General features: G+C 42.4%; 1 protein-coding gene across 1 annotated transcript; it reads left to right on the top strand.

Moving 5' to 3' along the window:
* Positions 1 to 779: 779 nt before the first annotated feature.
* Positions 780 to 23,966, top strand: LOC120029865 (myoferlin-like). Its single transcript, XM_038975173.1, has 53 exons — positions 780 to 948; positions 1,348 to 1,403; positions 1,630 to 1,721; positions 4,732 to 4,840; positions 5,378 to 5,471; positions 5,840 to 6,006; positions 6,103 to 6,231; positions 6,373 to 6,435; positions 6,541 to 6,591; positions 6,731 to 6,761; positions 7,129 to 7,244; positions 7,499 to 7,625; positions 7,876 to 7,979; positions 8,074 to 8,142; positions 8,253 to 8,296; positions 8,849 to 8,931; positions 9,158 to 9,196; positions 9,913 to 10,037; positions 10,157 to 10,270; positions 10,468 to 10,645; positions 10,741 to 10,865; positions 11,051 to 11,160; positions 11,309 to 11,501; positions 12,072 to 12,359; positions 12,469 to 12,632; positions 12,948 to 13,062; positions 13,142 to 13,244; positions 13,365 to 13,501; positions 13,575 to 13,745; positions 13,881 to 13,974; positions 14,062 to 14,139; positions 14,253 to 14,434; positions 14,545 to 14,703; positions 14,800 to 14,901; positions 15,007 to 15,168; positions 15,316 to 15,478; positions 15,598 to 15,671; positions 16,412 to 16,423; positions 16,511 to 16,609; positions 16,720 to 16,848; positions 17,035 to 17,190; positions 18,956 to 19,047; positions 19,148 to 19,318; positions 19,463 to 19,611; positions 19,757 to 19,896; positions 19,983 to 20,071; positions 20,153 to 20,248; positions 22,209 to 22,350; positions 22,458 to 22,557; positions 22,698 to 22,891; positions 23,047 to 23,156; positions 23,275 to 23,422; positions 23,548 to 23,966. Exons 1-53 carry the CDS (start codon positions 858 to 860, stop codon positions 23,584 to 23,586), a joined length of 6,168 nt encoding a protein of 2,055 aa, XP_038831101.1. The 5' UTR covers positions 780 to 857; the 3' UTR covers positions 23,587 to 23,966.

Genomic DNA, 23,966 nt, shown 5'->3' on the forward strand with positions numbered 1-23,966 from the left:
ATTCAACTGCTAATAATATTAGGTACATTTCATATTCACAAATGCAAATGGTCTAATTCAAAACCTAACTTTTTCCACTTTATAAATGAATTTAAACAATATGGCACTACTTTAACTAAAATGAAAAACAAAAAGGCAATTAAAAATGGTATTATTAATGAATATGATTTGTTTGTTTAGGATTCCTGGCAATGTAAATAGGTTGTATGTATGCTTGTTTACATGTGACTATTCCTCTTTTGTTTGTTGATATGTTAATTTAAAAAAAACACTAGATAGAGACAGAGTACTTTTATTGACCAGTCCAATAACAATAGAGCACCAATTAACTTGTCATGGGACAGAAATTAACGGACAAATATGAATGGAAAAATACGATTTGCTCAGTCTAGATTTATTTTTGTCCTATATATCCTGTTTTAATAGCGCCATGCAAGTACTAGCACTTTTTTTTACAGTATTTTCCTACTTATTTCACTGAGCCAATATTTTCCTCTGTCAACACTTTACACAGGATGGCAGCACACTGCCCTTCCCCCCAAAAGCCCCACCCACCCAAAGATCTGTATAATGACGAGATGCTCATGTCTCCGTCCTAACAATGGGAGTCGTTGCCTCAAAGGCGGGAAGGCAGGCAACAAGTTCAGAAACGCATTGGGCTCAATTTTGGCGAGAGTGAAACCTCTCGCTTAGCCTATTCCTCTCTGACCCACCCTTGTTATTTACCTAAATTAAACACGGGTTCAAATTGGTGCTGTTAGCTTTAGTGATGGGGTGGTGGTGGTGATGATGCTGCGCGCTATTCGGTTTTTAAAGTAATTCCAGAACAATACTGATTCCTATTAGTGAGTATCATAATGTTGCGGGTTGTGGTAGAATCTGCTAACGGTCTGCCTAAAACTAAACTTGGAAGTACACCGGATCCCGTAGCATCTATTATTTTTAAAGGTAAGGAAGTGCTCTTACTTTTTATGTCCCAGAGATGATATTTCTGTATTTTGATCCACAAATCTGATGGGCTGCTTTATTGGGCTACTCCATCACCTTACAAATAGAAATGTCATAACGTTTTCTTTTGTTGCATTCATTGAGAAAAACAAAGGTTGTGAGACGAAGAATGATGATGGTGTAACTTATTGATTGGTTAAATCAGGATGTAGTCCTTTAAAGTAGGCAATAACTTTTCATTGGACCTAAACTGATTAATGTATCAATTCAATATTACCCGAGTTATATTGACTGCACTGGCATTCTTTAACTCAGTACAAGTTGCTAAGAATGGAATACTTTCTTAGCAACTGTAAAATGTGACTGGAATAAGTGGAAAAAAACAAATGTTACTTTCAGATGAAAAGAAGAAAACCAAATCAATTGACAGTGAAGTAAACCCAGTTTGGAATGAAGTAAGTACTTTCTGTTCAAACAGAGTATTTGTCCTTGGGAAAGTTGTATTGCCAAAGCAAGACTAGATATGCTCAAAATAGCTACAACTCTGACCGTGTACTATTGTAGGCTTCTGTATAATATTGTCATTGCCTGCTCTCTAATAGGCTTAATAATATAATTTGTGTGTACCTCAAACACAAATCAGTGCCCCTGTAAAGTAAAACATGTCATGTTTGATTACAGGTCCTTCAGTTTGATTTGAAGGGCTCTGCGCTTGATTCCTCATCTTACATTGATGTGATTGTGAAAGACTACGAAACTATTGGGAAAGATAAGTAAGTGGCCCACACATACACATCAACGTTCCTTTTTGCAACTAAAACAAGAGTTTCTATTGGACAAATTCAGGTAGGTCCCTCACCGTTCCATTTGCTTCCATTTTTAAGAAAAGTTTTGCAACAGAATAGGTGTAATGAATACAACCCTGCAGTAATAGGAGGGTTAGGAGAGAGAGAGAAACCCAGTTTGCTCCACCTCATTAAAACAGAGCAGAGCCATCCTCTAAATGAAGTTGCAAAGAGCTGCCTAGTCTGCAATGTGATTACAGGAGGTGGTAGGACTTCTACAACTACTACAAGATCTCTTCATCTGTTCAATTTTAATGAAGGTATACTGTAGATTAGACCGACCTCCTGCAAATTAACCCCCAAAAGGAAAGGGTCAACTGCAGTCTTGAAACGGTTCGACAAGAGCTACATAATGACATAAACAGATCAGGGCTTGTAGCATGGCATACGATTCAATTCCCAATATCTACTGAGAGTACTACAATGCGTTCGAGGGATAATGTTCATGGGAAAGTAAGTTAGCATAGCCACTGTTTCAGGAAACCTCATTGTTGGCTCAACATGTAGCTCCCACACCCTACTTGCCATGCTCAGACGTCCTTGCAGTGAGTGGGAGAGGTGATCCATCTTAGGCAACAATGAATTAATCCCTATTTGTTCTGTTGGGATGAGCTGGATGGCACTTGCTGATAGGGAAAGATTGTATTCATGTAGGATGAAAAAGTTGTGAGTTCAGGCCACTAAGTATAGACCAAAGTTAAAATGTTGTGGTGTCTGTCTGGTATTTTCCATTCACAGAGGAAAAGACATGGTAATGATCTGGAGATGTAACCACAGAAAGAGTTTCCACGGTTTGCCAATTAAAATCATGAAAGCTTTGTATGTTATGAAGAAAACACATACTTTACAGAATGTAAATGTTTTGGTGAGATTAATTCAGTAAAATGATCATGTCTGTGAATCCTGTGTATATAATGTAGATTAGCTACAGTATTCTGCAGCTCAGCACATTTGAAATTGGATGTCTGATTTTCCAGTTTTGTCAGTTATATGCATGCATCAGTGCAGGCCATGTGATGTGAGTAAAGCTTTCCATTGAGTTAGCCTAATCTGACACACACTCTGACGATGTGGGGGAGTATAGGGACTCTTCTCTCACATAGTTTTCCAGGGTCTGTTATGGTACTTTGTAACCCTAGCAACTTGGGAGAGAAATGTTTAAGCTTGTGATTCTGGACTTATTAGATTTGGGCAGGAATTCCTCAAATGACCCAAAAAACCCAACATCCCCAGGTTTATTATCCTGCATTCCAGAAGAGTATCAATCTCCAGAGAATTCAAGTTTCAGCCTCCCAGATGTAGAATAGATCAGTCTGAACACTGCATAGGAAATGTAATATTCCCCATAAGCAGAGTGACCAGTAAAGATAAATTGCAAAGTGTTAAAAGATCAATGACATTATTAACAATAGCCACTCGGATGTTTAATAGTATCCTGTCTGTAAAGACATGAATCATGATTGGAGGGTACAAGATCCTTCAGATCCTTGAAAGAGTTGTAACAATTTGTTCATACATACAGTAGGTGATGTGGTGCAGCAAGTCATGTCATAGTATTTTATCATGGTGTCATCACTTAGCGCACGAGTGCCCACTCATTCCCACAGATCACAGCGAAAGCTAGCAAGTAATATACTGTGAAGATGGCGTAAACTGAGGTTTTGTTTGAAACTGCTAGTGAGTCGGGTGACGATAATAGCACAGAGAGTGAAAATGAGTGGGTTACAGTGGTGAAGAAGTCAATCAAGAGAAGGAAAGTTGTGGTGGAAACTAGGAAACCCCTAGATTAGTGAGGGTGTTGGATCTATGCTACCTGGGCAATCCGTTTAACATCACGAGGAAAATCTGGAATGTGTTGGAGGAAAGTGTCACAAGAAGTTGTCTTATTTCGATTTTGTTTGTGTATCTGCGGAGCAGAAGAAGCATGTTTTAAGCCTCAAAACGATATAGGAGTGGAATGTCAAGGGGGTTATTTCTGGGGTGGCACAAGAAGTGAAGGTCTGATATAACTGAAGACATCGATGAAGTGGTTGGTGCACGTTGACTGGCCTGTATGATGGATGGAGAAAAGAAATTGACTTTATCCATACTACTGTTCTTTGACGAAGAGTCTCTCCCATCTCATATACAGTTAGGATTCATGAGATACCCTGCAAGAGCTTTTGTGCATAAACCCCTTAAGTGTCATGAATGCAAAATATTTGGTCATGTGTCACGTGTGTGCAGAAGGGAAGAGTATCGTATGCCAGATGAAGTGAAAGGCTGCAATTGCGGAGGCGAACATGCGCCCGAAATCCTGGAGTGCCCTGTTAGGGTGAAGGAGACCGAGGTGGCAAGAGCAAGGTGTGTCCAGCGTGTCTCCTATCTGGAGGCGGTGAGAAGAGTGGAAGGAACAAGTGGCGGGGAAGAAAACAATAGTAGTAGAGGCACCACGACCAGTTAAGGGTTCTCATCAAGCGAGGGATCGTGAAATGTTACATGTTAAAAAGGTGGACTTTGTATAATTTATTGCAATGGTCATAAACTGTACATCGCAAGTGGAGAAAAATTCAGAGAAAATTGAAATCATTGTGAATGCAGGTGAACGTTTCTTGGGTCTTCGTGATTTCACAGCCGAGGCCTTGCGAGAAATCCTGTCTGTGAATGTTTCGCCCTCACAGGCCCCTCAGCCTTTGTAGGGATGTATTTTGGAAGGGACTGTGATTGAATAAGTGGGATGGGTTTTGTTTGTTGATGTGTCTATTTTGTATGATGTCATTTTCCCCCCTTTGCCGGGGGGAAATGGACTACCTCGTCCATTTCTTACAGGCACCTGATGTTTAATCAAAGATTGAACTATTCATTATCAAAAGTAATTTCAACCCTCACCTTTGTATAGTATGAAAGCTGTATTTGTTTTTACACCTAGCTGAATCTGACGTTTGCCCTTGTTTTGTAGGTTTCTAGGCTCTGCAAAAATCTCACTGAAAGACCTTGCAACTGGTCAAGTCAAATCCTCTCCATCTAAAGATGTGGCTCTTGTCAATGAAAAGGGACAGGCTATTGGGGTATGTTTTTCACTGAGGGGATTCTATTAAACTGGCCCTGGGTACACCGGTCTATGGCCCTAATCACTTCTGCGTGTGAACACAGAATCCTACTCATTACTCTACGTGCTTAACCTATGTCACTTTTGTTTTGAGCAGACTTCACCGGCGGCCAGAACGGGGCAGCCAGCTTATGCCCCGGAGGCAGCCCGGTTCCAAAACAAACGTAATCACTTTCCACCCAGTGCAAACTACGCCTACCCAAGCGATGGGTCAGATTAATGCAATCCCCTCACTAGTTAATAATGGGGAGTGCAGCCACTCACCAGCTACCACGGATATGGGGAATACAATCATGCAATCAGCTCAAATTGAAACACCTGTTTTCCCTGCAATCCTTTCAATCCATATTACCCAATTTTAATTCAACAGTTATTATCTTAACTACAATAACCACATGAGCATAAAAAAATCTGGTGCAATTTTCCAATCTGAATTTTGATACCAGCTTGTTTTAATGAGATGATTGATTGATTCCACCAATTATTCACCTTCCAGGCCACAGTAAGCCTTTTGATTGGCTATGACCCTCCAGCCAATGCAGCTCCAAAGCCAAATTACCCACAGGAAGGAGCTACAGCTGGTGATTCTGGTACGTCATGTGGTCTGAAGTGCCACAGTAGCATTTGTCTTTGGGATCATGGAGGACTTTTGTTTGCTCAGCTCTGTGGATGAATACTTTGATTGCAAAAAAGAGCTGTCTGGTATGCTTGTCTTAATCATCGAAATAAGAAAGAAACATCATGTAGCTATTAGTATTTTTGCTTTGTTTTCCTGTCAACCATGAAGTGGCAGGATTATGAAAGACAAATGAGTTTATTTGGATCCTTGTATTAGCTGTTACTTCAGCAAAACATCTTTGTGCAGTTGAATATACTTTAACATTGTGTGTGTGTGTGTGTGTGTGTGTGTGTGTGTGTGTGTGTGTGTGTGTGTGTGTGTGTGTGTGTGTGTCTGCAGTGGAAGGTGGCGGTGAAGAGCGGGATGAGGACTTTATTGAAGGAGGACAGAGTGGCTGTGCAGGGAGAGTATCCTCCAATGGTCAGCCTGGGAACCCTAACCAAAGACTGGTCAGGAGTACCAGGAAACGGAACCGTCCCCTGGCCAATAAACCCCAGGACTTTCAGGTGAATTCTCCCAAAGCAGTTCTAACATCTCTCTAAACACAACTGTCATACTGCGTAACATTGTTTTCACTCCCTATTCTCATCTCTTACCCTCAGATCCGTGTCAGGATCATAGAGGGGCGACAGCTCCCTGGGAATAACATCAAACCTGTTGTGAAGGTGAATTTTTGTGGACAGACTCACAGAACAAGGATAAAGAGGGGAAACAATCCCTTCTTTGATGAGGTAAAGGCAGCCATATTGATTAAACTTGACTAAGTACATGGGTGCTTATCAAATTGAGAAATGACTGCAGTACATTTGTCCTGAAGGTTTATGTGGCTTTGCTTTTCTCATTAAACCACGCAGATTCATTTCTCTTTACAGATGTTCTTTTACAACGTCAACATGTTACCATTAGACCTATTTGATCAATATATCAGCTTTCGGGTAAGTTGAACTCAATGTTGGTCATTTGGCACTAACTGATGAACATTCAGTTACTATGTATAGCATTTCATTCTCGCTTGAATTAACACTACTCTCCTTCTGTAGGTGTATGACTCCTTCTCTCTGAGAGCTGACAGTCTCATGGGGGAGTTCAAGGTACTCCTCCTTTCCCCCCTACCTCTTATTAAAACATTCAAGGATTTAAGGACACAAAGGAGTCCCAACTTTACAATCCATTACTCGATTTATGTATTTTCAATGTGAGTTATTTCCCATCTTTCTTTGCCTCCCACAGGTTGATATCGGCTTTATCTATGATGGACCGGGTAAGTTTGTAGAGGTGACTTTCTCTGTATTTGCAGTCTCAATGTTTATTGGAAACATAAGTGCTCATTGTGCAATTTAAAAAAAATCTTAAATACATTGTTACAGTTGTTTGGTTGTCTAGCTAGCAAATTTGCGCCATATTAGTATAGACATCAGTCAAAACACCTCTAAACAAGACATGGTATCAATAACAAGATACAACTTGCTGAAATGAGCCATCAATGATTCCCCACATGGCATAAGCTTGTCATTGTTGCTAGCTGTCCAAACGTTAAGAATCATAACTCATCGATACGCACGTCATTTCTGTGATGTTATCAGACAACCCGTCCATGGAGGTAAATGTTGTGCCCGTCTGTCTCTCAGCTCACTCTGTGATGAGGAAGTGGCTCCTTCTGAATGACCCTGATGACAACAGCTCGGGGGCCAGGGGATACCTTAAAGTCAGCATGTTCATAGTTGGGATGGGAGATGAACCACCGGTACAGTAATACAACCTTTAGTTTGGGGTTACCTCCCTCAGTGTTTCCCCTATATGCGTTTAACATTGGCGCACTGCTACTGCTAAATCGTGGCCGGCACTGCAATTAAAAATAAATAATGGATGGATGTATATGCCCCAGGAGGACCCCCATATGCCCCCCCCCCCCCCCCCCGGTCAGATTTACATGAAAATAACGTCTGTCCCTACCATAGCAAAGTGTGACACCAGTGTGTGTGTTTGTGACTTCTGCAGGTAGAGAAGAGGGACGTCAGCGATGACCAGGATGACATAGAGAGTAACCTGCTGATGCCAGCGGGGGTCACTCTGCGATGGGTCACCCTGTCTCTCAAAGTGTTCCGGGCCGAGGACATTCCCCAGAGTACACCACTCCTATATCTAATGTCGTAGCTATCACGTTCTGCTGCTGTTGTGGTTGATTTGTTATGCTTTAAGGTTCTTCAGCATTGACTTTTTAAGTGCTTGCTCTACGCTTAAGATGGGTGTGCATCTGTGCTAGCTATTCATTTAGAAAAGTGTCTGTATCTCTTGCAACTGTGATTCAGATTGATGTGGTATATACTTGCCTCTCAAAACAAACTTAACCAGTATGTATTTGGTTTTTTTCATAGTGGATGATGCCTTTGCCCAGTCAGTGAAGGATATGTTTGGAGGGGACGGGAACAAGAAGAATCTAGTGGACCCTTTTGTAGAGGCCCGCTTCGCTGGCAAAAAGGTATTCCCATTCCTCTCCACACAACTCAAATCAAGGGGAGGATTTGTTTATTATGGAAATGGTTGTGAAGTTGATATGTGAATGTTTGTTGTAGCTGTGCACCCAAGTCATTGAGAAGAATGCCAACCCAGAATGGAACCAAATGCTGAATCTTCAGGTTAAGGTAAAAAAAAAAAAAAAATTAAAAATAAATTAAAAAAAACACTTGTGCACTGGATTTCTGCTTTGGTAAATTGTGATTCAAAACAATGATTTTACAAAATCTTTCTGCAGTTCCCTTCCATGTGTGAACAAATCAAACTGACCATATTTGATTGGTAAGTCAACAGTATCTCCTCTACTGAACACCAATGTATCCATTTTTAAAGCACTTCATTTGCTCTGTCAGTTTTGCTCCACCCTACCTCACTGTTTTAGAACAGTATTCAGATGCATACTTTCTAAGGTCCTGAGTTTCTGCACAAATAGGGCCAGGAATTCTTCCTGGTCACATGGGTCAAAAATACCTCAGGAAAACCCCATATGTAAGTAGTGTATAGGCAGCCCCCTTAGAGTGCCTCCCTAGTGCTCACTCTGCTCCCTGCCTGTATGCTGTGTAATGGTGTCTCCAGAGTGTGGTCAGTCAGTTGTTATTTGGCCTGGGAGGAACTTGGCCGTACTATAGTATGAGTGAGTCAACCGCCACTCCCTGTTCCAGGCTGGGATTCTGTTGGCAGGGAAACACCACTGTAGCCTTAGTCTGTTGCTAGTGGGAATGGTGGAGAATCAGGGCAAGTCAAAGGTTAGGAAAACCGTGTGTCCTCTAAATGTGATGAAAGTGAAGTTGACGGTGGATAATGTCATATTGTGATATTGCACTTCTTATGCAGGGATCGCTTGACTCGGAATGACTCAATTGGCACCACGTACTTGAATCTGGGCAAAATAGCGTCCTCTGGTGGTAAAATTGAAGGTATGGTTCGATTGAGGTCTGTTACACTACGCCCCACTATTTCACCATCTATAGCTCAAGTATATGATTCATATGCCATTGTAGCTTCTAGTATAACAGTATTGTCTAATTACAATATGTCCATTCACTTTGGTTGTTAAATGAATAGGTCTACTCTATTCATCTCTATATTCTATTGTAATTGTCTAATATACAGAACATGCTTTTTCTTTTTCTCTTTGTCTAGACGAACATGCGGGATATGGGTTCTCTCAATCACGTGAAGGTTCAGTAGATGTGATGAATTATTAAAGTACCATCCAGTGCAAAAATCTTATTTGGCCCAGTACCACTAACAAGTCATGTCAATTTGCTGTATACATCACATTAGTCAATTCCTCAGATTATAGCCCAGCATGACGTTTCAAAGAATTTAGAATGGATTGAATTTGACCCCAGACAATGATTACTGCACTGAAGTTACTTTGACTGCTAAGAGTTGTGCCCGGTCAATTCATTTCTGTAGCCCTTTGAGTACAATAGCATGATATTTGAGTGTAGTGAACACATATAATTTCAAAGTTGTCCGTCCTTGGTACTCAAAAGGTTACAGCAAACAATTTTGCTTCCTGTCTAACTCTTCGTATTCAGTTGTGGAATTTTGTGACTTTAATATCATTTGCATGCTCTGTTTGTGCTGTCAGAGTTGCCTGCGCTCCTTTTGTTTGCCAAAGCATGTGTGTGTTGCATTTCTAAGTTGCTGTGTGAGGCTGAGATTCTTTGTGTAACCTAACACTCCAATAAGGGGGGGGGGGAGAGAGGGAAACACAGCATATTACCCCTGTGAGTTTACCTGGGTAGATGCCCTAGATTTGCTACTGCTGTGTTAGCCATTCTCCATCCAAGACATCAGCTTCTGACATGCAGAACTAACTCCACAGCTTTGTGCAGCTCATCATTTAGACACATTAGTTTAAAAAAAAAATGCTTTTTCCTCCACAGGGAAGACTGGGGAGTCTGAGGTGGGTTTTCTGCCAGCCTTTGGGCCTTGCTATGTTAACCTGTATGGGAGTCCCAGAGAGTTTACTGGACTTCCTGACCCTTATGAAGAGCTGAACTATGGCAAGGTAGGTCCTACAAGGGAATTGAATACATCTCTAAGCTTGGCGATGTTGACAGTTCTCTACATATGGACTTTATAAACTAATGTTGACATTCAAATGATCTATACTTTTCTTTTTGACAGGGTGAAGGGGTGGCCTATCGAGGAAGAATCCTGGTTGAGCTCTCGACTAAACTGGAAGGCAAACCTGACAAGACTGTGGATGCGATCCCTAGTGATGACATCTTGGTGGCCCAGGTACTGTAACCTGTCCTCCCATTGGATCTTAATCAATTTTACCTTACCCTTTTCTCCTATAGGTATGTCCTGTTTTGGTGGTTATGGCCAAAGAAAAACAAAATACATGCTACGTCTTTGAATAATAAAGTTATTTGAAATGTAAATCAAAGAATATTTTTTTCATCTAAACCAAACACGTTTTATTTTCTGATCAGAAATACCAGCGTAGGAGGAAGTACTGTCTGTGTGCCGTGTTCCACAGCGCCAGCATGCTCCAGGAGCCTGGCGAACCAATCCAGTTTGAGGTCAGCATCGGCAACTATGGCAACAAACTGGACACCACCTGTAAACCACTGGCCTCCACTACCCAGTACAGCTGTGCTGTGTTTGATGGTAAAGGACCAAGCCACCTTAGAAATTAAGCTCATCTGGTAATTGGTACCTCTACAAGAGTATGTGAATTGGACTAATTTGTTTATTTTCAACAGGTAACCACTACTATTACCTGCCCTGGGCTGACACAAAGCCAGTGGTTGTCATCACATCATTCTGGGAGGACATCAGTCACCGTTTGGATGCAGTCAACATCATTCTGTACATATCTGAACGCCTGGTAAGAATTTTTTTTTTTTTTTTTTTGCCATGGCATATTTTATTCATAGTATAAAAATGTATGCACACTACTGTAAGTCGCTCTGGATAAGAGCGTCTGCTAAATGACTAATGTAAATGGTATTTTAATATTATTCATTGAATGTATGAATACAATGTAACATTTTAGACTATTGCTCCTTTCAGCAATCTAATATCACTGCAATGAAGACGGCCATCTTGGCTAAAGCTTCTGACAACCGTCTGGCAGAGATCTGGCTGAGACTGGTGAATCAGGTGATCGACGATCTTGACAGGTAAATGCTTCCTTGTTTTTAAATGGGGTTTAGTTAGTAAACACTGGGATAATCTGTTGGGTTTCAAAGAATAACGCCATGCTGATCTAGCTCAAACACAGCGGCGATAACCCAGTATTTGTATCTAACCCAATCCCCATCATACCAGTTTCAAAGTTCCAGACCTGGAGGGCCAATCCAACCTGACTGCCCTGGACATCCAGATCAAGAAGCTGCGTGACGGCGCCCTGCAGACCATCATGGAGGCGGCCGACCGTATGAGAGAAGAGCCCACCGAAATCAAGGACACCCTGGTGGACATCGAGGGCTGGCTGGACAAACTGAAGCAGCTTGCTGATGAGGTAGGTCAGAGGTCAAGCTGTTTGTCTGGGCATGATATACTTTTGGTAAAATGCTATCAATAATCTGAGATTATAATGGCTGAAAATTGGGGCTATAGGCTCTTCACATTTAAGTACAGTACAAGTCAAAAGTTTGGACACCTACTCATTCAAGGGTTTTTCTTTTTTGACTATTTTCTACATTGTAGAATAGTAGTGAAGACAAACTATGGAATCAGGTAGTAACCAACAGTGTTTGATTTGTTTCTATTTTAGATTCTTCAAAGTAGCCACCCTTTGCCTTGATGACAACTTTGCACACTCTTTGCACAGATTCTGTTTTTTGGTTACTACATGATTCCATATGTTTTATTTCATAGTTTTGATGTCTTCTCTATTATTCTATAATGTAAAAAATATAGAAAAACCCTTGAATGAGTAGGTGTGTCCAAACGTTTGACTTGTACTGCATGTTTCCATGTACAATTCCCTCTAAATGACCCTTGAAGGTAGTGATACAGTTGTGTAGGGTTGTATTAACTGGGACTGTACAGTAATTGACGTTGTGTGTTTACATGTGTCCCTCTCCAGCCCCAGAACAGCATGCCTGACGTGATCATCTGGATGCTGAGGGGGGAGAAGCGAGTGGCGTACAGCCGCATCCCAGCCCACCAGCTCCTCTACTCCACCTACAGCGAACAGGCCTGTGGACAGTTCTGCGGCAGGACCAGGACTATCCTCATGCAGTACCCTATGGATAAAAACAAGGGGCTGAAGGTTCCAGTCCAGATCAGAGTCAACGTGTGGTTGGGCCTGTCTGCACACGAGAAGAAGTTCAACACTTTCTCTGAGGGGACGTTCAGTGTGTTTGCTGAATCGGTATGGTTCTATGAAAATGACTCCCTTTTGAGTGTTGAACTTAATAGAAATGGAGGAGAGTGTTGTAATCAAGTGTTTTTTTTTTTCTTCTTTCCTTCCCCTTTGGCAGTATGAGAATCAGGCCTACATGCTGGGAAAGTGGGGAACTACGGGTCTGGGTTTACGCCACAAGTACACTGATGTGACTGGCAAACTGAAGCTGAAACAGGAGTACTTCATGCCCCCGCGAGGCTGGGAGTGGGAGGGAGAATGGTTCATCGACCCAGAGAAGGGGTAAGACGCATGTTTGTTTTTTACAATGGTAGAATATTTGTAATCTGCCCTCCTTTATCACAATCAAACAAAATCAGTCATGTTCAGCAGACAGGGCACACCATTGTGAAACGTTATTGGATAAGTCTAGGTAGGCCCTCCCTGTTTCTGTCTCTTCTTCCCTTTAGTGCCTAATGAACATGACCCAGCTGCCAGTTCTTTTGTTGTTTTCATTTCTCATTCCATCAACCACCCATTAGTGAGGAGTGTTGTACCAGGTCTTTTTGAGCAGGTTTTAAGTCTGTAATAATATCTCTTTGTGTGTGTCTGTACAAGTCTGTTGACAGAGGCAGATGCAGGACACACTGAATTCATAGATGAAGTTTTCCAGACCGAGACTCGCTTCCCTGGCGGAGAGTGGAAGCCTGCTGCCGAGCCCTACGCTGACGTGGTTAGGGAACACACAACAACACACACAAGAACACACAACGGTGATCAGGTAACTGAGGTGTTGTTGGTTGTGTTTGCAGAATGGGGAGAAGACCCAGAGCCCAGGGGAGATGGAGTGTCCTGCAGGCTGGAGCTGGGCGACTGAGTGGACTGTGGATGACAACAGGGCTGTGGATGAGAAAGGTCTGCTATCACACACTGCTTGACCTTGCAGTGGAGGACTTGACTTGAAGTTGGGATTTGTAATGTCTACTACTGTAGAATTGACCTGTATGAATTTCTAAGGTGTTTATCTGAATGCAGGCTGGGAGTATGGAATCACCATCCCTCCAGATGAAAAACCCAAGTCGTGGGTGCCAGCAGAGAAGATGTACCACATCCTCCGACGGAGGAGAGTGGTCAGGCCCAGGAAGAGATCAGCTGCTGATACAACAGCTGAGGTCAGTGCACACTGCCAATAGGAAACTGTAATTAAATGTTGTGGGTGTCAAATATATTCCCCTGCCTTTTCAGAAGCGAGACCAAGGAGACCCGGAGGGCTGGGAGTTCTCCTCTCTGATTGGCTGGAAGTTCCACAGGAAGGCACGTTCCACCGACACAATCCGACGCAGACGCTGGAGGAGGAAGATGGCCCCCGCCGACCGCCTAGGGGCATCCGCCATTTTCAAACTGGAGGGGGCACTGGTGAGCAACTCTGGTCCTCACGGCCTGCAGCTTCTGTTGGTTTTCTCTTTTCCCTGGCACGACGACACTCTTGCCCAACAGTTGTCCATCCCTGTTGAGTGATTCATTCTGAGGAATTCTTGATTGTCTTTGCAGGGGGTTGATACAGATGAGAAGAGAAAAGATGATAAGGTTGACGCATCCAAGCCCTTTGGTGCCAATACTCCAACTGTTTCCTGTTCATTTGACAGTGAGTGCTTTAATTATACATAGTTGGCATGGATTTCTCTCTGTCTGATACTGGCCTTAACCTTGGGTGTTTTTTTTCTTTCTGCAGGGTCGCACGTCTACCACCTCCGCATCTACGTTTACCAGGCCAGGAACCTTGTTGCCATGGACAAAGACAGCTTCTCGGGTCTGCATATCTCCCTGTCAAAAATCCTCTTATAATTTGGTGGCAGTTGACACGTGAGATATTATGAAAATGTGGACTTATTATCTAACACAATGTGTTCTATCTCTTCCTAGATCCATATGCCCATGTGTCTTTCCTGCACATGAGTCAAACCACCGAGACCATGAAGGCTACTCTGAACCCCACGTGGGACCAGACCCTGATCTTCCATAACATGGAGATCTACGGGGACCCCCAGAACATCGCCCACTATCCCCCCGATGTGGTGCTGGAGTTCTATGACAATGACCAAGTGGTGAGTGTGATCAAAGTCCTGTCAGTTACTCAGGTTATCAACACAGTCCCCTTATTGACTGTGATTTTCATCCTGGCTGTAGTTGGTTAACATGTTGCTCTCTGCCCCAGGGGAAACATGAGCTGCTGGGTCGGAGCATGTGTGTCCCCCTGGTGAAACTGAACCCAGGCATGGACCAGACACCCCAACTGCTGTGGTCCCCCATCACACACAAGGGCGAGTGGGCTGGGGAGGTGCTTGTGGCTGCTGAGCTCATCCTGAAGGATAAGGTGTAGTACCAGGAGGAGGATGTGGAGCAGTATTGGTTAGTGGGGTCGGCTTATAGGAAGAGGGTTATGTGTATTGTGTAAACTCTCTGTCTCCAGGGTATTGGGATGGACCTCCCTCTGGTTCCTCCCAAGAGGGCAGAGAATCTGTACATGGTGCCTCAGGGGATACGGCCTGTGGTGCAACTCATGGCCATTGAGGTAAAACTACTATCCTTCAGTAATGTCATAACATCCCATAGAAATGGCACGTTTACCTGCAATTTCCCACTATATATATTTTGTTACCCTGTGTGTGTGTTCCAGATTCTGGCCTGGGGCTTGCGCAACATGAAGACCTACCAGTTGGCCACTGTGTCCTCCCCTAGCCTGGTGGTGGAGTGTGGAGGAGAGGTGGTTCAGTCTGCTGTTATCAAGAACATGAAGAAGAGCCCAAACTTTCCTGGATCTGTCCTCTTCCTCAAAGTGGTAAGAGCTGCTTGCTTTGGATCTCAGGCATAGTTTTTTTTTTTTTTTTTTTTTTTTTTTTTTTTTTGGTAAAATGTTGAGTGTAGGCATCCTCTCATTCCCTCACTCAGGGGATCGATGTCAAAGTTGTCTCGTCTTTATCCTCAGTTCCTTCCCAAAGAGGAGATGTACACCCCTCCCATCGTGCTGAAGGTGATCGACCACAGGCCATTTGGCAGGAAGCCAGTGGTTGGACAGTGTACCATAGACACTCTGGAGGAGTTTCGCTGCGACCCTTACATCATCCAGAAGTCATCCATGTCATCCAAAGGTAACTTGTCTCTATCGTACACTTCCTACACGTGCATACTACCACCCTATGTTGAGATTGAAATGGTTTTCCAACATATGAGATGTACATAAGAAATTGTCTCGACTTGTCTTTGTTAGTGGCTCTGATGGCTGCTTCTCCTCGGGACATCAGAATTGACATGGAAGACAGGAGGCCTCTGCTTGAAGCTCAGGTATACTCTGGCATTTGAATGGGAAATCCCCTCTCATTCACCATATTTTGTTGGACATTACACTCGGAGCTTTTAAGATATATTCTATCTAATAAGTGTCCGAATTTCACGTCAACGCTTTGACTTGCAGTTTGTAGAGTATGTCAGCAGCAGTCAACAAAATGGCCGCCGCCTACTTCTCATCCTTTATGTATGGTCATCTATAGTTTAACTCTGTAGGCTGGACAACGACACTGCAAGGTTGAGGTATATATACTGTATATAAACATGGATCACAGCTGAGATTTGAGAGAGGCAACCTCAACCTTGCAGTGTATATTACTTCCTACACATGCATACTACCACCCTATGTTGAGATTGTGGCCATATATATATATATATATATATATATAGAGATGAAATGACAGCTGAGGAAGGAGTGAGTATGAGCAGAGTCAAAATGTGATTCAGCCAAAGAAGTAAACAAAATGAAATCTAACTTTGAACCAGTTTTTTTTTTTTAAAGTTTGAGTTTAATCTAATAAAACAGGATGTCTGTGTCCCATATTTAGAACAGAACAACAACAAAAAATAAACCCTTATTGAAACTATTCTTTTGATTTTTAATTCTCACATCTTGCCTACTCATTCCTATAATCCAATGGATATTGCACTAGCTGGCATATGAATGACTGTCTGTGATATTGACTTGACACCTGGTTTACTTATCTTTCCTTTCATCCCATTCTCCTTCCTTAAAGCATGCAGAGAAGGTAAGATATGAAAACTTCTACACACAGCTCTCTATCACACTGATGTACAGACTAGAATTTGATATTATCTTCGCTTTTTCACATTAGGAGAAGGAGACAGTTGATTGGTGGAGTAAATTCTACGCTTCCATTGGCGATCAGGAGAAGTGCCGTCCTTACCTTCAGAAAGGATATGACACTTTGAAGGTGAAGCCTTGACATCTCACACAGAATACATCTGAAGTAGCTGCACTGATTAATTGGAATATAGTCCCCCCCCTAGACTCAAATCATTTTCATATCATCTCTGTGTTCAGGTGTATGATAACGAACTGGAAGAGGTTCCTGAGTTCAAACAACTCACCGATTTCTGCAGCACCTTCAAACTGCAAAGAGGCAAGAATGAAGATGGGGATGATGATCCATCTGTCGTTGGAGAATTTAAGGTGGAACAGCAGTTGATCTCCGTTTCACAAAATCCCTACACTTACACGTCTCACGCATAACATGCCACATTGGCTCAGTTATACAAATGGATGGAATGCATCAGTCATAAATCAGGCTATTGCTGCGTTCTAGTGGTAGAGTTGATGCATTGCTACCTGTCAGTGATGGCTGACTTTTTTTTTCAGGGCTCTTTTAAGGTGTACCCTCTATCAGACGACCCGGGTGTTGCTCTTCCTCCTCGCCAGTTCCGTGAGCTGCCTGAAAGCGGGCCTCAGGAGTGCCTGGTCAGGATCTATGTGGTCAGAGGCATCGACCTGCAGCCCAAGGATAACAATGGCCAGGCGAGTCCTGATGTGACCTTGGAGTTATAAGATTCTATCTGTAAAAATGTGATTCTGAGATGATTGGCTTTAAAGTTCTAACCCCATATTGGTTTGACATTGAATGGTGTGAGCAATATTCATCTCATATTATTTTTAACTTTACAACATGAATTGGGGTATTTTTGACTTATTCCACATTTTGTTGTTGCAGCCTGAATTCAAAATGGATTTAAAAAATGACACTTCACACACTACCCCTAAGTGAAAACATGTTTTTAGAAATGTGTGCGAAGTATTAAATTAAATATCATTAATTTAATACATTTGCACACATGAATATCAATATCAGAAATATCATTTGCATAAGTATTCATACCCCTGAGTAAATGCACGTTAGAGTAAGCTTTGGCAGCGACTACAGCTGTGAGTCTTTCTAGGTAAGTCTCTAAGATGTGCCCACCTGGATTGTGCAACATTTGCCCATTTTTATTATTTTCAAAATTCTTCAAGCTCTGTCAAATTGGTTGTTGAGCATTGCTAGATAGCCATTTTCAAGCAGATTTAAGTAAACTGTAACTAGGCCACTCGGGAACATTCAACATTCTCTTGGTAAGCAACTCGTGTATATTTGGCCTTGTGTTTTAGGTTATTGTCCTGCTGAAAGTTGTATGTGCCTGGTGGAAAGCAGACTGAACCAGGTTTTCCTCTAGGATTTTGCATGTGCTATTCTGCTTATTTTGATCAAAACTCTGTAGTCCTTGCTGATGACCAGCATACTCATAACATGATGCAGCCACCACCATGCTTGACAATATGAAGAGTGGTACTCATTGTGTTGTATTGGGTCCAAACATAACGGCTTGTATTCGACAAAGTTAATTTCTTTGCCACTTTTTAAAGTTTAACTTTTTGAAAACAGAATGCATGTTTTTAAATTTTTTTACAGGCTTCCTTTTCACTCATTTTGATTAGTATTGTGGAGTAACTACAATGTTCATGATCCATCCTCAGTTTTCTCCTATCACAGCCAGTAAACTCTAACTGTTTAAAGTCACCATTGGCCTCATTATGAAATCCTTGAGTGGTTTCTTGCCTCTTCGGCAACTGAGTTAGGAAGGACGCCTGTATCTTTGTAGTGACTGGGTGTATTGATACACCATCCAAAATGGAATTCATAACTTCACCATGCTCAAAGGGATATTAAGTGTCTTTACATTTATTTTTTTTACCCATCTACCAATAGGTGCCCTTAAATCTGTGTTTGAAATTCACTGCTCGACTGAGGGAACTTACAATTATCTGTATGTTGGGGTACAGAGATGAGGTAGTCATTAAAAAATCATGTTCAACACTTCTTGCACAGAGTGAGTCTCTGCAACTTGTTAAATAAGCAAGTATTTACTCCTGAACTTATTTAGGCTTGCCATAAAGGTGTTAATTTACTGACGACATTTTAGCTTGAATTTTTTGTAATTCATTTGTAAAAATGTCTCAAGACATACCACTTTGATGTTATGGGGTAGTGTGTGTGTAGGCCAGAGACAATTCAGGCAGTAACACAACAAAATGTGGAAAAAGTAAAGGTGTGAATACTTTCTGAAGGCACTATAGGTAGTGAACCTTGTTATGTCTGACTGTTTTCCCCAAAATGAAGATATAACCTTAGAATTCTAAGCTCTTGCATTGTCCATTGCCGTGTTGCTGCCCTCTTCAATTTTACGCATACTACATTGAATCGCTTTAATGTTGCAACATGTTTTCTCAATTTGCCTTTCCTTTACAGTGTGATCCTTATATGAAGATTGCCCTGGGGAAAAAGTCAATTGAGGACCGAGATAACTACTTACCAAATACCACCAACCCTGTGTTTGGAAGGTAAAAAGCGCACATTTTAATTTAGATATTTACTTACCCTCAAGATCTTGTTATGGATAATATTGTACATTACACTTATACTAAATCTCCTTTTTTGCAGAATGTTTGAGATGACATGTTTCTTGCCTCAAGACAAAGACCTGAAGATCTCTGTGTATGACTATGATCTGCTGAGTCGCGATGAGAAAGTGGGAGAGACGGTGATTGACCTGGAGAACCGTTTCTTGTCACGCTTCGGCTCCTACAGTGGCCTACCTCAGACATACTGCATGTGAGGATACTTTTTCCTACTGTAAATCTTAATGTGATAGTTCACTACAAAATGCCCCTTCTGTTGTATATCTCCAGATAGTATTTTATTTTACCAGGCAGGTCAATTAAGAACTTATTTGTTGTGTTGATCTCCCTGAAACAGCTCGGGAATCAACCAATGGCGTGACCAGCTGAAGCCCTCTCAGATCCTTCAGAACCTGGCCCGCCTCAAAGGTGTCCCTCCACCCATGACAGAAGACAATGGCAACACACTGTCATTCAATGGGGAACAGTACACCCTGGATCAATTTGGTAATTCATAACCAGTTTTTTTTAAATGACGTTTTTCTTAACGTTTAATGTTCATTTTAGCGACCTGAGGACAAGATTGTTTTGTGTGACCTGAGTAGAGCCTTTATGTGACTTGAGGTAACCCACTTTTACCATCTACATTTAGAGGCTAACAATGAGATCCACCAGCACTTGGGCCCTGCCAACGAACGGCTCCCTCTGCATGTGCTCAGAACTCAAGGATTGGTGCCGGAGCATGTAGAGACCAGGACACTGTTCAGCAGCTTCCAGCCCCATCTCTCTCAGGTCACTGTCCATGTTGTCTTCCTCTTTTAATATGTCTACCACTGCTTCCATGTATCTGAGACTAACTATTTTTACTCACTGTATAGGGCCGCCTTCAAATGTGGGTGGATGTTTACCCCAAAAGCATGGGCCTTCCCGGACCACCCTTTGACATTGCACCACGCAAGGCCAAAAAGTAAGAATCGTTTTTCAATTTGGTATTTCAAAGTAATCTTGTCTATAAATGTCTATTAATGAATACCATGTCTCCATTTAGGTATTTCCTTCGAGCTGTTGTTTGGAACACCACTGATGTCATTCTGGACGAAACCAGCATCACTGGGGAGCACATGAGTGATATCTATGTCAAAGGGTATCAATCAATCAAATGTAGATTAACATTGAAATGCAGAGAAAAATAATAACATGAGGAATAAATGCACAATGAGTAATGATAAATTGGCTATTTACCCGGGGTACCGAGTCGATGTGCAGGGGTACGAGGTGACATGGGTGGCTGGAGTCTGACAATTTTAGGCCCTTCCTCTGACACCACCTGGTATAGAGGACCTGGATGGCAGGGAGTACGGCCCCAGTTGCGTTCGAGTGCCAAACAGTTGCCATACCAAGCGGTGATGCAGCCTGTCAAAAAGTTCTCAATGATGCAGCTGTAGAAGTTTTGGAAGAGTTGAGGGCTCCAATGCCAAGTCTTTTCAGCCTCCAGAGTAGGGAAGAGGCGTTGTGCCTTCAAAACTGTTGGTGTGTGGATCGTGATGATTCCTTAGTGATGTGGACAGCGAGGGACTTGAAGCTCTCGACCAACTCCACTACAGCCCCGTCGATGTGAATGGGGGTTTTCTCGGAGCTCCGTTTCTTGTAGTCCACGTTCAGCTCCTTTTGTGTTGTTGAGGGAAAGGTTGTTGCCAGGTCACTGATCTCCCTATAGGCTGGCTCATCGTCATTGGTGATCAGGCCTTCCACCGCAAACCTAATGATGGTGTTTGAGTCATGCGCTGCCACGCAGTTGTGTGTGAACGGGGAGTACAGGACGCACGCCCTGTGTTGAGGGTCAACATGGCAGATGTGGTGTTGCCTACTCTCACCACCTGGGGGAGGTCCGTCAGGAAGTCCAGGATCTAGTTGCAGAGGAAGATGTTCAGTCCCAGGGTACTGAGCTTAGTGATGAGCGTGGAGGGCACTATAGTGTTGAACGCTGAGCTGTAGTCAATGAACAGCATTCTCACATAGGTTTTCCTTTTGTCCACGTGGGAGAGGGCAGTGTTGAGTGCAGTAGAGATTGTGACACCTGTAGATCTGTTGGGGCAGTATGCAAATTGGTGTGGGTCCAGAGTTTCTGGAATGATGGTGTTGATGTGAGCCATGACCAGCCATTCAAAGCATTTAATGGCGACAGATGTGAGTGCTACAGGGCGGTAGTCATTTATTTACTATGGTGGTCTGCTTGAAACCTGTAGGTATTACAGACTGGGTCAGGGAGAAGTTGAAAATGTCAGTGAAGACACTTGCCAGCTGGTCAGTGCATGCTCAGAGTATGCATCCTGGTAATCCTTCTGGCCCTGCAGCCTTGTAAATGTAAAGCTGTTTAAAGGTCTTACTCACATTGGCTACGAAGAGTGAGATCAGTCGTCCGGAACAGCTGGTGCTCTCATGCATGGTTCAGTGTTGCTTGCCTCTAAGCAAGCATAGAAGGCATTTAGCTCGTCTGGTAGGCGTGCGTCACTGGGCAGCTCGTGGCTGGGTTTCCCTTTGTAATCTGTGATTAGTCTGCAAGCCCTGCCACATCCGACCAGCGTCAGAGCTGGAGTAGTAGGATTCGATCTTAGTCCTGTATTGATGCTTTGCTTGTTTGATGGCTCGTTGAAGGTTGTAGCGGGATTTCTTATAAGCGTTTCCGATTAGTGTCCCACTCCTTGAATGCGGCAGCTCCAGCCTTTAGCTTAGTGTGGATGTTGCCTGTAACCCATGATTTCTGGTTGGGTTATGTACGTACGGTCAGTGTAGTGACGATGTCGTCGATGCACTTATTAATGAAGCCAGTGACTGTGGTAAACTTCTCAATGTTATCCGATGAATTCCGGAACATATTCCAGTCTGTGCTAGCCGAAACAACAGTGCTGTAGTTTGGCATCCGCTTCATCGGACCACCTCCGTATTGAGCTCGTCACTGGTACTTCCTGTTTTTGCTTGTAAGCAGGAATCAGGAGGATAGAGTTTAGTGTTGAACAATTATCTGTTGAAAATATATTAGGATCTAACTACTACAATGGCACATTACAACCTAAATGATTTAACCAGTCAGTTTGTCTTTCCAGTTGGATGCCAGGTATGGAAGAGGACAAGCAGAAGACTGACGTCCACTACAGATCTCTGGACGGAGATGGCAACTTCAACTGGAGGTTCATCTTTGGCTTTGAATACCTGCCCGCTGAACAGCTATGTCTGGTCTCCAAGAAGGTGTGTTGAGGCTTGACCAAAATATTACAAATGGAGTAGTGTAGTAAGATAAAATTGAGATGCATTTCATTGGCAACAATTTAGCCTGTTTTGCTTTCCTTAAACAGGAGCACTTCTGGAGTCTAGACAAAACAGAGTTCAGAATACCCCCCAAGTTGATTGTTCAAGTTTGGGATAATGACAAGTTCTCATTGGATGATTACCTGGGTGAGACACCTCTCTAGCACTATGAATTACCATACAATACTTTCTTTCAACCAAAAATGTTCATATGTTAATGTTGCTTCAGCTGATCAATTCTGCTATTAACACACAGTTCTGTGATTGTTGTTCTGCTCATTTTATAGGCACAGTAGAGCTGGATCTGCGTAACCTAACCCCTCCTGCCAAGACTCCAGAGAAGTGCAGTCTGGGTATGATGGAGGTGATGTTGGATGCAGGGCCACACAAATCAGACCTGGCCAACTCGCTGTTCGCTCAGCAGTCTGTCAGAGGCTGGTGGCCCTGTGTCATTGAACAGGATGGGAAGAAAGTCCTTGGTGTGAGTACAGCTTAGCGGTCATCAATTTAACAATGACAAAACTAAGACTATAAATCAACTTGGTTTTAGGGTCTCTGCAGTAGATTACTAAATTGCGAATCAGAGGTGTATGTGAAACATTGTGTGGAATAAATCTGAATTAACATCTTGTGTAGGGGAAGGTTGAGATGACTCTTGAAATTGTGGCTGAGAATGAGGTGGATGGGAAGCCTGCTGGGAAGGGCAGGGATGAACCCAACATGAACCCAAAGCTTGACTTCCCTAAGTAAGGATGTCCACTGGTCTGTGTAGATTCACCATTTCATAGGCATATCAGAAATGTTTACCTCCAATACTCTATATACCATATTAAACTCTGTTTCCTCCTCTTCCAACATCAACAGCCGTCCCGACACATCCTTCTTCTGGTTCACGAACCCCTGTAAGACCGTGAAGTTAATTTTGTGTCACAGATTCAAGTGGATGTTCATTGGACTGATCCTGCTGACCCTAGTGCTTCTCTTCATCGGAATCCTGTTGTACTCTTTACCGGTAAGAACAAGCAAGAGGGGAGATGGTCAGATTGTGTTAAAGTAAACATTAAGGAAATAACAAACCGATAACCTACATTTTGATGTTATTAATGTTTGTCTAATTGCTATTTTTCTTTATTCTAGAACTACATTTCAATGAAAATTGTGAAGCCATTCGAATGAAAACTCCAGAGGAGCAGAGACCAAAGTTTTCCGATGTATTTTCAACCAAAAAGATCATGACTATTTTTATGTATTCCAAACTGTATGTGTAATATTTCAAATGTATTAAAAAAATTAACTGTTTGTCCACAGAATGCACAATTGGTATTGTTCAAACCAACTTCTGCCATATGTTCTCTTTTCAGAAGTTAGTCAGAATTCCTTAAACGTTATGCACTTTTTCACTCTTATTTTTAATTTTCTGTGCTTTGCAATTCATATATTGTGCTTATGTACACACTAAATGTTCAAATCTGTTTTTGTATTTGAGAAATATATATATTTGCACAAACACGTTTGTTTTAAAGGTCATAATAAATGATAATCAGTATGCAAATGAA

This window comes from Salvelinus namaycush, chromosome 35 (genome assembly GCF_016432855.1).
Source record: "Salvelinus namaycush isolate Seneca chromosome 35, SaNama_1.0, whole genome shotgun sequence".
Lineage (NCBI taxonomy): Eukaryota > Metazoa > Chordata > Actinopteri > Salmoniformes > Salmonidae > Salvelinus > Salvelinus namaycush.